The sequence below is a fragment of the Pollachius pollachius genome (assembly GCF_949987615.1).
Source record: "Pollachius pollachius genome assembly, chromosome: 1".
NCBI classification, from domain to species: domain Eukaryota; kingdom Metazoa; phylum Chordata; class Actinopteri; order Gadiformes; family Gadidae; genus Pollachius; species Pollachius pollachius.
Genome location: NC_136934.1, coordinates 8,612,840 through 8,627,500, shown reverse-complemented (window position 1 = coordinate 8,627,500; position 14,661 = coordinate 8,612,840). Strand labels below are relative to the sequence as shown.

The 14,661-nt window shown below is 44.3% G+C and overlaps 1 protein-coding gene across 1 annotated transcript in view; it reads left to right on the top strand.

The window, feature by feature from the left end:
* Positions 1 to 170: 170 nt before the first annotated feature.
* The window catches only part of zdhhc8b (zDHHC palmitoyltransferase 8b), a 45,282-nt gene continuing 30,791 nt past the window's right edge, over positions 171 to 14,661 (top strand). Inside the window, exon 1 of the mRNA XM_079729546.1 lies at positions 171 to 374. Coding sequence (XP_079585672.1) covers positions 271 to 374 — 104 coding nt within the window. The 5' untranslated portion in view covers positions 171 to 270. The remainder of the gene's footprint in view (positions 375 to 14,661) is intronic.

The window sequence follows — 14,661 nt, the reverse complement described above, 5'->3', positions numbered from 1 at the left end:
GTTTAGCATTGAGACACTTGCATGAATAGGTTTGCATAGAAGCTCCACCTTTCAAGCGGTTCAGTGACCTCACTTGTGGGCTGGATTGGAAGGGTGGGATTTCGAAGATCCCCGAGCGCTGTATTTTTGCCTCTCTATCTTTGGATCTTTGTGGCTCCCTGGTAGCGAAAGGAGATTGGCTTAATCTTTCACAGCTACAAACATTGCAAATTGGATCTTCAAATGCATCTCCAACTGGAATAAATAATTGAGGAATGTGGAAATTACAGAATGCTCAACAGCGCTGGAAAGAGATTTAAACCCACCAAATATATCCCGGTATCCACAGCTGCCACACTTCTTGTGGGATCGACTACTTTATTCTTCGTTTTTACGTAAGTTTGTTATTTTTATTTATGTTTTTGACTCGTATGTTTTCTTTAGTGGCTGTCGCATACGGATTGTGTATGGCCATTGGTTTGGGGGGGGGGGGGGGGGTAATACTATGGATTTATAGAAGAATTCCTGTAATTGATGTATTGGTCTTGTCGAGGTTTTTGAACGTTAGCGACAATCGAGGAAAAGGGGGATTTGGTTGGCTGCACGTGGATGTTTTCTTTTTTAACTGTCTGCAAGGAAACTTCACCCAAGCCATTTCTTACGTACAATTCAAACAACTGGACGATTGTAAAGGACCACTAAGTACAGGCCGCAACACGCAGCAGGTAGTTCATGCAATTAAACATCATTGATTGGTCAGCAAACAGCGCTCCCCTATCACTATTAAGTCGGATCAGTCGCGTCCTATCACCTATAAACAAGTTGCAAAGATAGCTCAAGTTTTACAACTAGGCTTTGGCGTTTTCACCAGAAGCCAAAGCTACAGTTTTCTTATTTCTGTCATGCTTTGTAATGTTGCACAGTGTCCAATGGGGTGGAAATGACATCATGTGTAGAGCCGCTTAAATCGAGTGGTAAACGATGTAATTGAATGCTCCGTTATGTGACGGCGCTCTAGTCTTTTCTCTTTGTAGGCTACACTCTAACCCTCCCTCCCCCCTCCCCCTTCAGCAAAACCCCTTGAACTAAAGCTAGTAATACAAATTAAAATGAAGTGTCCTCATCGACCTTTAAAATGCTTACTGGACCGTCTCAGTGGCTCTGGTCATGGACAAGTGGGTCTTTAAGCCATCAACAAGACCCGCTCAAACACTTCCAGTTTGACTCTCCTTTAAAAAATGCAATTTAATCATCTAACCCTCACCGCATAAACAACTAATGGGCCCTTCCATTATCGCGGCATTGATGGGCCACCGTGGTAGGTTGCCATAATGAACTGCTTTCTGATAATTGGCTCAAATTCGATGATACTTGCATATAGGCTAATACCGTTAGCCTACCACCATGCAGACTACTTCTAAGAGAGGCTGTGTGTATCTGATTAAGTTTCCAGAACCACTTTCGGTTTGACAGACATCCAATTGTGGGCTGAATTTGTTATTTGTTATGATATGCATTATATTTCACCACGACAAGTAGCTAAAGCCTATTTTCACCACATCTTACACAATTTAGAAAAATAATTGTAAAGCACATTTGTGATTGACACCATTGTGGTGAAAAAAATATTTTGGATGAGCTGCAATAACTGCAAGCAGCCACACATGGTCCTTATGCTTTATTTCAATCTCTCTTTGTCATGCACTCATGGTCACATACATAAAAACAAAGAAACAGGATTGTTTCTTTGTTATCTGTGTCTGTGCCCGCAACTATTTGTGTATGAGTAATTTCAGTAAACGCATGTGTGAACGTCCATCTGTTTTCAGAGTTCATCCTCCACCAGATGGACATGAGGCCAGGATTAAAACTTTACTGTGTTACACTTTGATTTCATAGTTAAACCCTCCTAAAGGCAGAGAGTATTGAGCCATAACTAGGCCATAGAAACCCATTGTGATCCACATAAGAATGTATTGCATAAAATCATCAAGCTTACAATTACTGTCCTAAGCTAGTAACAGCTAGGGGGCTAAGGCAAAGGGATTCCCAGTTGATGCTAAACTGCTACTGACCAAAATAACATGGGTCGACTGCAATAGGAGTTGGAATACAACCTTTTTTTACAGCGGCAGATAACCAAATTAACACAGGGTCAAATGTATATGTAGCTTAATAACACATAACTCCCTTTAATAGCCACTATTAATATGCTCAGCAAAGAATCGACCGCCGATTGATTTACATATACACACACACACACACACACACACACACACACACACACACACCTTGCTTCTTCAGACGGGGCTCAGAGTCGATACAGCCTACTTGTCCCTCGGGGGGAGGGGGGGGGGGGAGATATAGAATTAGAGAGCAAGTTATTACATAGTATTTATATCGTCCCGGCAGCGCCATGGGTATCACCACCCGCTGGCTGATAAATGTGATCCTTCAGTCGCGGTTACACTCGCAGTAATAATAGTAATGATAATAAGTCACCATAGCCAACTTCATCATGGGAAGTTGGGAACATATTGAATCCATCTTGGATTTGTACTGGAGTTGGGTGGTGCTTTTTACAGCCTTTAGTTTAAGGTTATACTGCATGAACTCTTCTTGGGGTTTGGGTTTTCCAGTACAATCCAAGTCTCAGTTCTTTGGCAAAAGAAATGGCGATGGGCACATGTAAGGTATTGATTGATTAATCATCCTACAGGCTAAATAAGCAATCGAGACTATCGCAATAAAAGTGTCCACTTTCCATAAGAAGTCAGCAGTTGAGTCCACATCACAATCACATTGTCCTCCGCCTGCCGTAAAGTAGAGCCGAAGTGAAAGAATGGGTCTGGACAGGAATCTAATCTTGAGCTTCAACATCTGTTTCCTTTGCTCCCTTTCACTGTATGCACTGAATTGGTCTGGATTCAGATTCTCCTCCGATCCATTGTTATTCCATCTGTAAGCTTCTAAGTCCTTTCCTGTTTGTTATTTTAACCAGTGGTGGGAGGGAGGGTAAGAGAATTAAATGGATGTTTTTCAAGCATAATGTATTTATGAGGGCATCCACAGCAGTGGGGTTACTTTTAGCAACTGTTGTCTTAATGTCTTAAGTCGTGTTTGTGGTTTTGCTAACAAGCTTGTATTCCTTAATGTTTTTTGTTTCCAATAGAGGCTGTTCATCGCCCTCTGATGAGAGATTAGTGTCTGTGAGGCTCCCCGTGTTGCATTATGGGTAATTTAGTTGTTATATTCTAAACAGTTTGTGGTCTGTGTGGTGATCTGTGTTGATTGTTGTTTTTCAATGAGAAAACTAATATATATATATATTTTATTGCTTATCTTCTTTTCAAGGAGCCTCACGATCACAAGGGTTCCTTAAAAATTATGTCGTTCCCCCACTCTCTAGAATATCTTGACGTCCAATATATGAGAGAGAGAGAGAGAGAGAGAGAGAGAGAGAGAGAGAGAGAGAGAGAGAGAGAGAGAGAGAGAGAGAGAGAGAGAGAGAGAGAGAGAGAGAGAGAGAGAGAGAGAGAGAGAGAGAGAGAGAGAGAGAGAGAGAGAACACCACGCATTTACACCAGAGCGTAATACTAGAGAGGTATTCACTCAGAAGGTTAAAATGACACGCTGGCCACAATAGATCGAAGCCATTTGAATTCTGAACACGAGACTTTCTTTAATCAACTCCCTTTCATTCAGCTCCTGCCTTCCGTGGGATATTGAATACCGGGGTTATAATCCGTCGTTCTCAACTCAACCTCCTCCGTTCACACGCTCCATAGAGTTTGTATACAATATCACAGCGTTGATTTGATTTGTTTGTGTGAACCACTCGGTCGAGATGGTGGAGGAAGGCGTCCAGTGAAGAGAATAGACCCTTCACATAGAATGGGATGATTGTACATTCAGATTCTTGCCCCTTTTTTTATTCATTAATTTTAATCGAAGAAATAAGTGTTCATCACCTAAGCTTCTCTGCAGAACTGCCAGCCTGTAATATTGCTAATATAATCTTGACTAGCCAATAACATGGCGGTTATAAATCATGGCCGTGTGCTTTTCGATGTCCCGTAATGATAAACTCATGCCTCAGAAACCCATCCACCTGCGCCAAATCGCACGACAGCTCGCATCGTTCACGGAACATCAAGTCGAGGCGGCGTCCCCTGGGCGTTGGTGAGGCGTCATCAGAGGCCCCTCGGTATTAAGGGACTGGTTTATTTTTAAGTTTAGTTGTGTCCTACTCTTCTCATCTTGAGGCAAGAAAAGAACTCGCTACTTGTTCTCAAAGGTCATTTACACAGTCGTTTTTAACTTGTTGCTTAATTTAAGTTGTCGTTGGGCTACAATACAGGGGGATACACCCTCATACAAACAAACCCAATACAGATTAACAGATGAAGTCATGGTAGTAGGAAAAGCAACATGTGGCAAAACATAAAGGCTAAATTGGAAATAGATGGATAGGTTGATCTGTAGCTTTAATAGCAAGCTTGGTACATCTGAATTTGGATACACTCATTCTGGAATATTTTTAGCCTTCAGCTAGTCTACATGACGGCAAAGAGATCACACAACGTGATATAGGCTACTTGTTGTTGCCTACATTCAGTGGTTCATTCTCATAAGATGTGGTCATTCACACCGACACATTGCTGCTTTCTGTTTCCACTATGGCAGAGGGGGAAGTGTCTGGTATAAGCACTGCCTCAGGCTTTGCTCAGGTATAGCTAACGCTTGTGCTTACTGACGAGGATAATCTGGAGCCTCCCCCCTCTGGCTGGATAATAACTAATTCAATATATTCTCTCTTATACTCTTTCACTGTCATTGTATTAACGTTGAATTAAGATAAGGCCATATTGGTGTCATAAACCAGACGGATAAATAGTCAGTTGAATTAGACTAGGAAAACATTGACCGGTATGGAAATGTTCTACTAAACTCTATCATACAGTTCAATAGGGTTTAACTCTCAGTGGGAGTCGTTTCAGTTGGAATCATGTCTTTGGATCTTCTGTGTTGAGGTGAGTGACATATGAGAGGATTCTAATTGCACCAGCTTTAATTAGCATTGACATTTACAGAGTTTACCTTCCATAAAGCACAATGGAAGGCATAACGGTAGCACTTGTCGATGGCTGGAGGGTAATTTGCCAATTAATTATTTTCATTTCTAACCGAAATACGGGAGCGCAAGTTTTATGGCGGCTGGCATCCATAAGTGTTGCATTACGGGCATCTGCCGGACTGTTCCTTGGCCAGTCTATTCCGGCATTGCTATGCCATGTGTGAAAGGTTGCAAGACGGTAATCTTCCAGAACATAGTTGCTTGTGTGTATAGTGAAAATCACTACTTGTGCCAAAAGGTTTATCCCAGTAATTTAGGCAAATTGCCGGTGCAGATTTCCCGGAATATCGATCCCAGTTCCCATTCACATGACCCCACGCACAAAATCTTCTGGAGCTTTGCAGGGTAAGACAGCATGTGTGAAAGGGGCTTAACCCTTTGACAGGATCTAGACAGCACATTAATCATGGCAGTTTAGTTTCTTGTGTGATTCCTGCTTCCAAGCAATATTGGGGATCTGACTCCAGAGCAGGTCTCTTAGTCTGGTCCCCGCTCCACCCGATCCAGCCAAACAGACGCAACCCTAATGATGAACACTGCATCATGTCATAGAGCCTGTGCTCTGCTCTGAGGAGCAGAGCAGCCCGTCTTTATTCAGGGCTAAAGGGGTAATCTATTCTCCCTCTTGTCTCCAGCTTCATCACTGCCCATGATTAGAGTAAGAGCGAGGAAGTTAAAAAGGGATCCAATATTCTTTCACTCTGCGACGCATTCTTTTACATCAGACAAGCCAAATACAGATGCCACTATTGATCTGTGAAGTGGGCCGGGACCAGGAGAGAATACTTTGCAAACTATATCATTCACAGAGTTCACTAGTCTTCTAGAGAGTTCCATCTGAATTTGCTGAACATGGCAAGATTTAAATTAATGTCTCAAAATGTGTAAATGCTTGCCTCATGGATCCAAACCATATTAAGATATGAGGACTGTATTGTCGAATCAGCCTATTTGATATGACAGAGAACGGTTGTTAATTAAGGTGGGTTTGTGTGTGTGTGTGTGTGTGTGTGTGTGTGTGTGTCAGGGCATGCGTGTGCATGTGCATTTGAGTGTAAGTATGTGCGTGTGTGTGTGTGTGTGTGTGGCGCGAGAACTGAGGTGCTTTCAGAGTACACATTCAGATATACACAGAACGTTGAATGCATGCTTGCATGTGCATGTGTGCGGCCTCACAGAGATACACACACACATTTAGAACGGGCGTGGTGGGCCGCGCGGAGCTCTGCCTGCTCTTGAGGAACATGTGTTCCTAGTTACCTCCAGTCGGCCCCCCCCATGAGCCCCCCCCTGCTCTCCTCCCCTCCCCCATGGCCCCCCCCTGCTCTCCTCTCCTCCCCCCCCCCCGCTCTCCTCTCCTCCCCATGGCCCCCCCCCCCGCTCTCCTCTCCTCCCCATGGCCCCCCCCCCCCCCCCCCCTGCTCTCCTCTCCTCCCCCCCCCCGCTCTCCTCCCCTCCTGGTGTTTAGTCAGAGGGAGGCCGTGACCGACAGTAAGTAGAAACAGTCCCACCTTATGCGCGCCACACACGCACACACACACACACAATACACAGTACACCGCCTTCTAGAGGGACAAGCAGGCTGTATTCGATCTGAAGCAAGGGGGATGTGTGTGTGTGTGTGTGTGTGTGTGTGTGTGTGTGTGTGTGTGTGTGTGTGTGTGTGTGTGTGTGTGTGTGTGTGTGTGTGTGTGTGTGTGTGTGTGTGTGTGTGTGTGTGTGTGTGTGTGCGCGCGCGTTTGTGGCAGCGGCAGACCCTTCTTATTTATATCTTGGTTTCCCCAATTATTATTATTATTTTATTCATTTAATTTAAGTCAGCAGTTCGACATCCAGGTCCGGCCCATAGATCAACTGCTGCTCTGTCAAGTCGAAGAAGGCGAAATGGAGAATCGCAAAGGGGGTCACTCTCTGCTTTGTAGTCACAGTTACGGTGGTTTGGGGGGGGGGGGGGTGTAAACTGGGTTCGACCTCCTTCCTCGGTTCAGTACAGCGCTTCTCACCGTTTGAAGTTGTTACTGTGCTCAGATACCCTGTAATTGTATCAGAAGACGCACGCTTGTCAACCACCATTCAACGCTGCTATCCACAGCCTCCTGGTCTATTCACGCACCGAAGCATAAACTCGGTGCCCACGCTCGCTGCACACATAACACACGGACACCAGGAGTTCAGCTGAACAGGGCTCCCGTCGGAGTACGGGGAGTTATTTATGTGATGATGACTAGCGTGTTGTTTGGGGATGTCTACATAGACATCGTTTCTAGAGACAGTGGCGCTCCCCCGAGATAATGTTGTTTCTGCGTTTGAATACATTTCCCGTCCTTGTGGTGTTCCGCTGTATTCCTCTTCTCTGTTGTCAGTTGATTTAATTTTTGGGTGATGAAAGTCGTTGATTCTTTTTTTTTTTTTGGAACTTTTGATTTTTATTATCATTTTCTTATCAAGTGAAGTCATACAAACAAACAATGCACAACAAAGTAACAAAGTAATATCAGTCGAATCAAATGAAAATGTAGGGCAATGGATGACCATCTATTTATGAATATGTCTATTTTCAGTGGTAACAGTGCTGTTGTACGTTCCATGTTGTAAAATTGTCGTTGATTCTACCCTCTTCATGTTTGCTATTGCAGCCCACTCTCTCTCGAGCTTTCACACAAACGCACTGATAGTCTTCCAAAAATATGACAAACGACACAGCTGAGCTCCCTTTGAAGGTTTCTGCGGTAAGGCAACAGGTGGCCTCCACCCACAGGACTGCTCCTTGCTGCCATCTGCTCTGGCACATTCTAGACTTCCTTCAGTTCGGGGGTGTCACACCGGGCACCGAGAGGGATCTAGCAGGTCCAGGTGCAAACACAATCAGGGGGAGAAAGGTGCAAGAGAAAGCCCTGGCTTACGCATGTCAACATTTAAGGCAACATAAGGTCTTGTCCCACATGCCTTCTTGAAGCAGGCAAACATCTTACACCACCAACCCTTTCGCTGAAGAGTACTCAACCCACTGTTTCTGGGTCGGATAGTGTTGTGGCTAAAGTGTTTCCCAGTGGAAAGGCGCTAGGTTCAATCCCCAATGTCCGCATGCTTACCTGTAGGCACCCTTGGACAAGATGCCTAACTTAACCTACCTCCTTAATGAGCTCTATCTGATATCCCTGCTTTGGATGAAAGAAGATCTTAAACAACTAAATAGTAGAATGGCTAAGTGGTACACTTTATATTTAGCCGAGGGGAGAGTATTGAGAGAAATTAGTGATGCTATGCTCCAATTCAAAAGTGTTGGGAGTTATCTAAGCACTATCCCTGATGACATGTAAACTAGGTTTCTGTGCGAGTCATCCATCTGACTTGGTTAGAGGAAGGTGTGCAGTGATTCTCTGAGGATTCTGGAAAATTTGTATAAGCGTATATCTGATCTAAGTGAAAAGAAATGAAAGGGACCTGTAATGTAATGTTTGTTTTCTTAATCGAAAGACTACTTGTTGAAGGTGTTAAACATATTTCATGGCCTAACCTAATCCATTCAATGGGCCTGTGGCAACCCACCACAGTACAGTTTGTCACTGACCATTACTGGAAGTGCTTACACTACAATCCGTAGTCGAATGAATGCCCAACCACAATCCAACAGCAAATTGGATGCAAACCGCCTGCCTGCCCCAGCCTATTCAAATGGGCAGTTTTGACTGGAGGCCATATAAAAATGACTCACACAAGCACATCATTTGGTTTGTTTTACATTTAATTTAATTTCTTTACGCCAAGATTTTCAGATGTTCTCATGGAGAAAATCAACAGGAAATAACCTAGTAGTTCAAGGTTATTTTATCTTCCAGTACTAAAACCTGTTTACTTCCCTGGGATTGAGATTGATGGTGCCAAAAAGGCTCTGCTGTTTTTAATTTGTTGAACAATTCCATCTTGATAGGAATATGATGAGCTTGCTGTGTGTGTGTGTGTGTGTGCGTGCGTGCGTGCGTGCGTGCGAGAGATACTGTGTGTCCAATGAAACACACATGAAGAGCCTATATTAAAATTAATTGTGTTTTGCAACTAAATAAGGAACGTGATGACAGACACTAGCTCCTCTTGAGATATCCGTATCCCTATCTCCCACTGGCTGAGGTTGCTTACTTTGTGATTAGCCTCTTTTCCTCTGCCTGAGTCAATGAAACGGTTCATCCGGCGCCATCTGACCGTTGTCACCGCTACTGTTGACTGGTTTACCTTTCAACGGGCTTGCTGTGCGGTAACAGTTAAGCTCAGACAAACATTATGGCAACAGTGTGAAAGCCAGTGTGTTACATATTAAACAGTGTGGCTTTTGGTGCCGTGTTGTGCAGTGGCACCACACACTCGCCCTGTACTTCAGATGGTCTTATCGCTTATCGACAGCCACAACAGATCATGTTGGTAGGTTAATACCGCCCGCCTTAACGTGTGTGTGTGTGTGTGTGTGTGTGTGTGTGTGTGTGTGTGTGTGTGTGTGTGTGTGTGTGTGTTTGTGTGCGCTAGGCTGAGTGAATAATTGTTAAAGCCCCTGCTAACCTGCTCTTGGTAGGTGAGACGCTCTGCCAAATCCAGCTCATCCCTCAAAATAGCTTTAAATAGTAGTCTCTCCAACACACCAGTCTTCCCATCTCTGAAGACGGACTCCTTCTTGACCGGCGAGTGGTCTTATTCACTGAGGTGACATTTTGTAAATCGAAGTGTGTTTTTTGGCGGTTGCACAATTCCCTTGGACCGCACTTATTTTAGTTGATTATGTTGTTCCCTATCAGGTACAACTTCAACAGCGAGCTATGCATAGTTAACTCTGTAATCTGGAAACCTGAAAACTATTCAAATGATTGGAGAAGGCTTGATCAATGCCTCTGGTGGAGTCTAGTTGATCAGAAATGTATTCTCCAGCTGAGCCTCTCTAGGATTCTCGGGCGCCAGTCTGTCTTTTAAATGAGTGCTCCTGAGCACCATTGAATTTATGCAAAGTGTTATTTCTCCCGTCGGGCATCAGGACACGAGTGCTCCCAGTATGCACTTAAGTTGCACAGTTTACCCGCCGCTGCTTCCCTCACAGTCTGGTTCCATTCTTTAACATTTGTGATTTTTATATTCTTACAGCATGCAGGTTGATGCCCTGTACATACATGGTGCAAAAACACAATGCTAAGCAAGACCAGGCAAAGCTCCACTCTAATGTTATCGTGTGTGTGTACGTGTGTGTGTGTGTGTGTGTGTGTTGGACAGTTGGACATTAGCCCAATGTGAATGTAAAATATGTTGGCTGTTCCCATTGATTTTACAACTACCACTCAGTCAGGGAGAGCAATCTCATTCTGGAATGAGATCGCTTCCTGGTCTTATACTGCTGGAACACATTGGTTCTGGAAGCTATGCTACTACATTTCTCAAGTTCACAATGATTTGAAAACGTAATCCTACAATGATGAACTCATCTTCATTTATTCAACAACAAAGGCAGAGTAACTGTTCCTAGGTCGACAAAAACAGAAGCTAAACAATAGAACGCTATCATCTCAACATGAAATCTTGTATTTATTCAAAAGGTTTAGTCAGAAAGCAGACATGCTTTTATAACGAATAAACAGAACAGTGAAGTACATTTTCACGGCGAGAACAGTGTGTTGGGCAGGTGCCTGAAGCGATTTGTGTTTTGTTGAGTCTTCAGCAGAAAGGCAGCTGTTATAGAGAAGACCCTAACCCCACACAAGGGTCCAGGTCCTGGTGATCAAAGACAAGGTGGAACGATGCCGTCCCATGGGGGCCCTGTAGGGTTATTTGAATGTAGGCCTGAATTATTGATCACTCTTTGCGTCTCCAGTCAGGTAGGGATCACAAGAAATGTGTTCCCTTCCCCATTTTCCACCCTTACATAAAGATTTGATACAATTTTATTTTCGTTGCATAGTAAAAGCACAATGCAAGGAAATTCTTTGGCCACGGATTTGACATGTGTGCAGAGCTTACCAGACATCTTCTACCTCCTTGTAGCTATAATGACATTCCATGTTGTTGTTTTGTTAACACAACTGGTGGCAGAGCTCCTGTTGTTTTTACACCAAAATAGTTTGCAGTACTTGTTGGTGTCTTGCTGAAAGTTTTCAACAGTTCAAATAGGATGTCTCCTGAGTTTCCATGCTTCTTCCTGGGCCCAGAGAAATCTGCATCCCACTGGAGTTGGTCATTCCAAACGATGGTGAAGCGTTCTGGTAGCGGGGCAGCGTATTGTTGTGTCTGGATGGGAGGGTGAGAGAACGTCAGCCTGTCAGCAGGGCGTTATAGGGAATGTAAGCACAGCTGCCCATAAGAGAACTGCCGATGTGGGGCTACTGAAGTATGGAGGCAGCTGGCTAGCTAGCATAGGCACCCACCACCACCTCCCAGCACCTCCAGGTTCCAATACGTTTTTAAATATAGGTAGGCATGCAGCTTTTTTTTCCTCATAAGTCTGCCTTGACTGTCACCAAACGAAGAGCTACAGCTGACAGGACTTACTTTGGTGTGTAGCCGGCCAGTGAGCTATTTCTCCTGGGTGAGGAACGCAGGTTGCTAGGTAGAACAAACCCCTAAAGCATACAGCCTCTTGGTTCCACTTATAGTCCTCCTATGGCGTACTATTTCATATGAACATCTGAAATGTACCATGTTTTGGTCAAACATCATAGGGCCTGATAGTCTATTAGTGTTAATGGATGTTTGACTCCCATCTGAGATGCTCTGGGTTCAAACCCCAGGCCTACAGACCCTGCAGTCTCTAGGATCCATTTTTGAGCAAGGTGCCTAACCCTGGCTTGCTACCTCATGACATGGATTTTGTATGATCTGCTTTTTGGTAAACGTGTATGCTCATCATTTGTAAAACTGTCAATTATTGTATGCCATTTCAAATGGAAAATAGCTGTTCCCACTTCCAATTGCTCTGAACAGCAAGTGCTGTTGCTTGTGGGTAAAACACCATTCAGCCTCATCATTTCACTTCATCATTGTCATCAGCTGCTAACCCGTGAACTTTAATTGGTAGCCTCCAGGATGGAAACCCAGTGGGTTCGGTGGGGTATCTATTAGCGGGCGCTCGCCTGGTTTGGCATGTACCCAGAGTGTTCAGAGACCTGTAGCCCTGGGTCTTTCCTGGGAGGGTGGCTGCTGCTGGTCCTGCTGCCAGTGTGTGTGTGTGTGTGTGTGTTTTTCAGGCCGTGGCGAAGGGCAGAAGCCTTGTGGCGTGGAGCGCAGTCAGGATGAATGAGGGCATTGATGTGACTGCCTCCCCCAGTTCTGACTGAACCATGGGCCTCATTGATTTCTCATAGAGAGGATGTATCAACTCCTCGAAAGCATTCTTCTTTGTCTTCTTTTCAATATACTGAAATTTAACTTGACCACTTCAGGTCCCTTAGCTCTCCCTGCTATAATAGCAATCTGTGCTTTGTTAGCGGTCTCTGTAACCTTAGCCCTCTGTGTTAGTGCTCTGCACTAGGTTAGCCCTGTGCTAGGTTAGCTCTCTGTGTTAGCTCACTGTATTAGCGACCCATGTTGGGTTAGCTCTGTGCTAGGTTAGCTCTCTGTGTTAGTGCTCTGTATTAATGACCCATGTTAGGTTTGCTCTGCGCTAGGTTGGCTCTCTGTGTTAGCTCTCTGTACTAGCGACCCATGTTAGGTTTGCTCTGTGCTAGGTTAGCTCTCTGTACTAGCGACCCATGTTAGGTTTGCTCTGTGCTAGGTTAGCTCTCTGTATTAGAGCTCTGTATTAGCGACCCATGGTAGGTTTGCTCTGCGCTAGGTTAGCTCTCTGTGTTAGCGCTCTGCATTAGCGACCCATGTTAGGTTTGCTCTGTGCTAGGTTAGATCTCTGTGTTAGCCATCTATGTTCGGTTAGCTATCTGTGGTAGAGTAGCTCTCCGCATAAGGGGGCCTGGGGAGCCAGGGACAAGGGTTGCTATTCAGGCCCTCTTCTGTGGCCCTTTCCCAACCTGTTCTCCACATTGCCAGTCTGAGTGGTGACTGAGCAAGGCCTATTTTTACCCACACCCCCCGTAACTAGAGCACACTGCTGCCTTATGGACGAGGCTAGGAGAGCTGAGTGAGAGTCAGTCAGTCAGTCAGTCAGTCAGTCAGCCAGCCAGCCAGCCGAACATCAACGGTTTCAGTTGGTCTAGTATCAACCCTTGACTGATTCACTTTTCCATTTGATAGACTTCTTGTTTGAAAACAAATCCTTTATGAAGGTATAATGTTACAAGCATCTTCAGCTGTAATGTAATTGTAATATTAACACCGTCATCGTCAATGTTTGGAAGACCAGTAAGCTGTCAGATTTTCTGCAGATGCGGCTGAAGCAATTTACTTCAACCTTTCTCAAGTGAAACTTTTTAACGTATGCCAACTACAGTACTCATATAATTAGGCTCTTGAAATGTATTATTGAAGGAAATCCAGACCCGCCCTTGTACACAGTTGTTCTTCATGTAATGGAAGCTTTATGTAGATCTTTAATATACCCACCCCAGTTACTTCTGTGGCTGGCCTTGGTAGGGGAACCTGAGCTCTGTCTGAGCTATGTGCCAGTCAGAGGCTCCAGCCTTGAGTCTTGGAGAGCTGACCAGTGGTTCTGATGCTAACCACGCTGGCCGGCTGCCAGGGTTATCTCCAGACCTCTATTTTATCAACCCTCTGTTGTACCAACTCAAGTGGTTGGAGAGGGCACGCCGCCTCACTGTGTTAACATCTTTTTAAAAAGCATTCATTGACTATCTATTTAAATTTTTACATTACATTCACTCACACCAAAGACGTAGTTGTAGTTGACTAACTGGTAGTACTAATAGCTTGATAGGCTGGTTATAGTTCTTCTGCTTGATTTAGTTTGAGTAGTTTAAGTTTTGTAAAGTGGTTGTACTTTAATTTGCTTGTAGTAGTTTCATATGTGTCTTGTATTTTGACTGGCTGGTTGAGGTTTGATATGCAGGTTATAGTTTAATTTGGTAGTTATAGTTTCATACCTAGTTTGACTGACTGGCTAGTTTGATATGAAACTAATATGAACTAGTTTCATATGTTTGTAGTAGTTTGAGTGGCTGGTAGTAGTTCAATCCGCAGGTTGTTATTTAATTTACTGTTCCCATAGGCTGAAGTGATTGAGCTGAGCACCTGGTGGTCATCACTCGGCTGCTAATGTCTGACTGTTTCCTGGGCAGATCTCCTCTGGGTTTGAATTGAACAGATGGAACTAGGGGTAGGTGGTGGGGGTGGCATCAACACAGGACACCTGTGTTGTGCAAGCACACACACACGCACACACACACACACACACAGCCCTCTGATTTGGCATTCTAAGGTGGATTATTCGTACACAGATGGGCACAATCAATTGATGCGACAGTTTCAGAATACAAGTTTTGGCTTCAAATGTACATTTAGGAGCCAGCCTACTGTCTATTTGTTGTTTTCCCACTAGGAAGCCAGTTCTTTTCCACTGAAAGGGTCAGTTGTATTTTCTGGAATTCATATATTTCTCAAGTATTTAT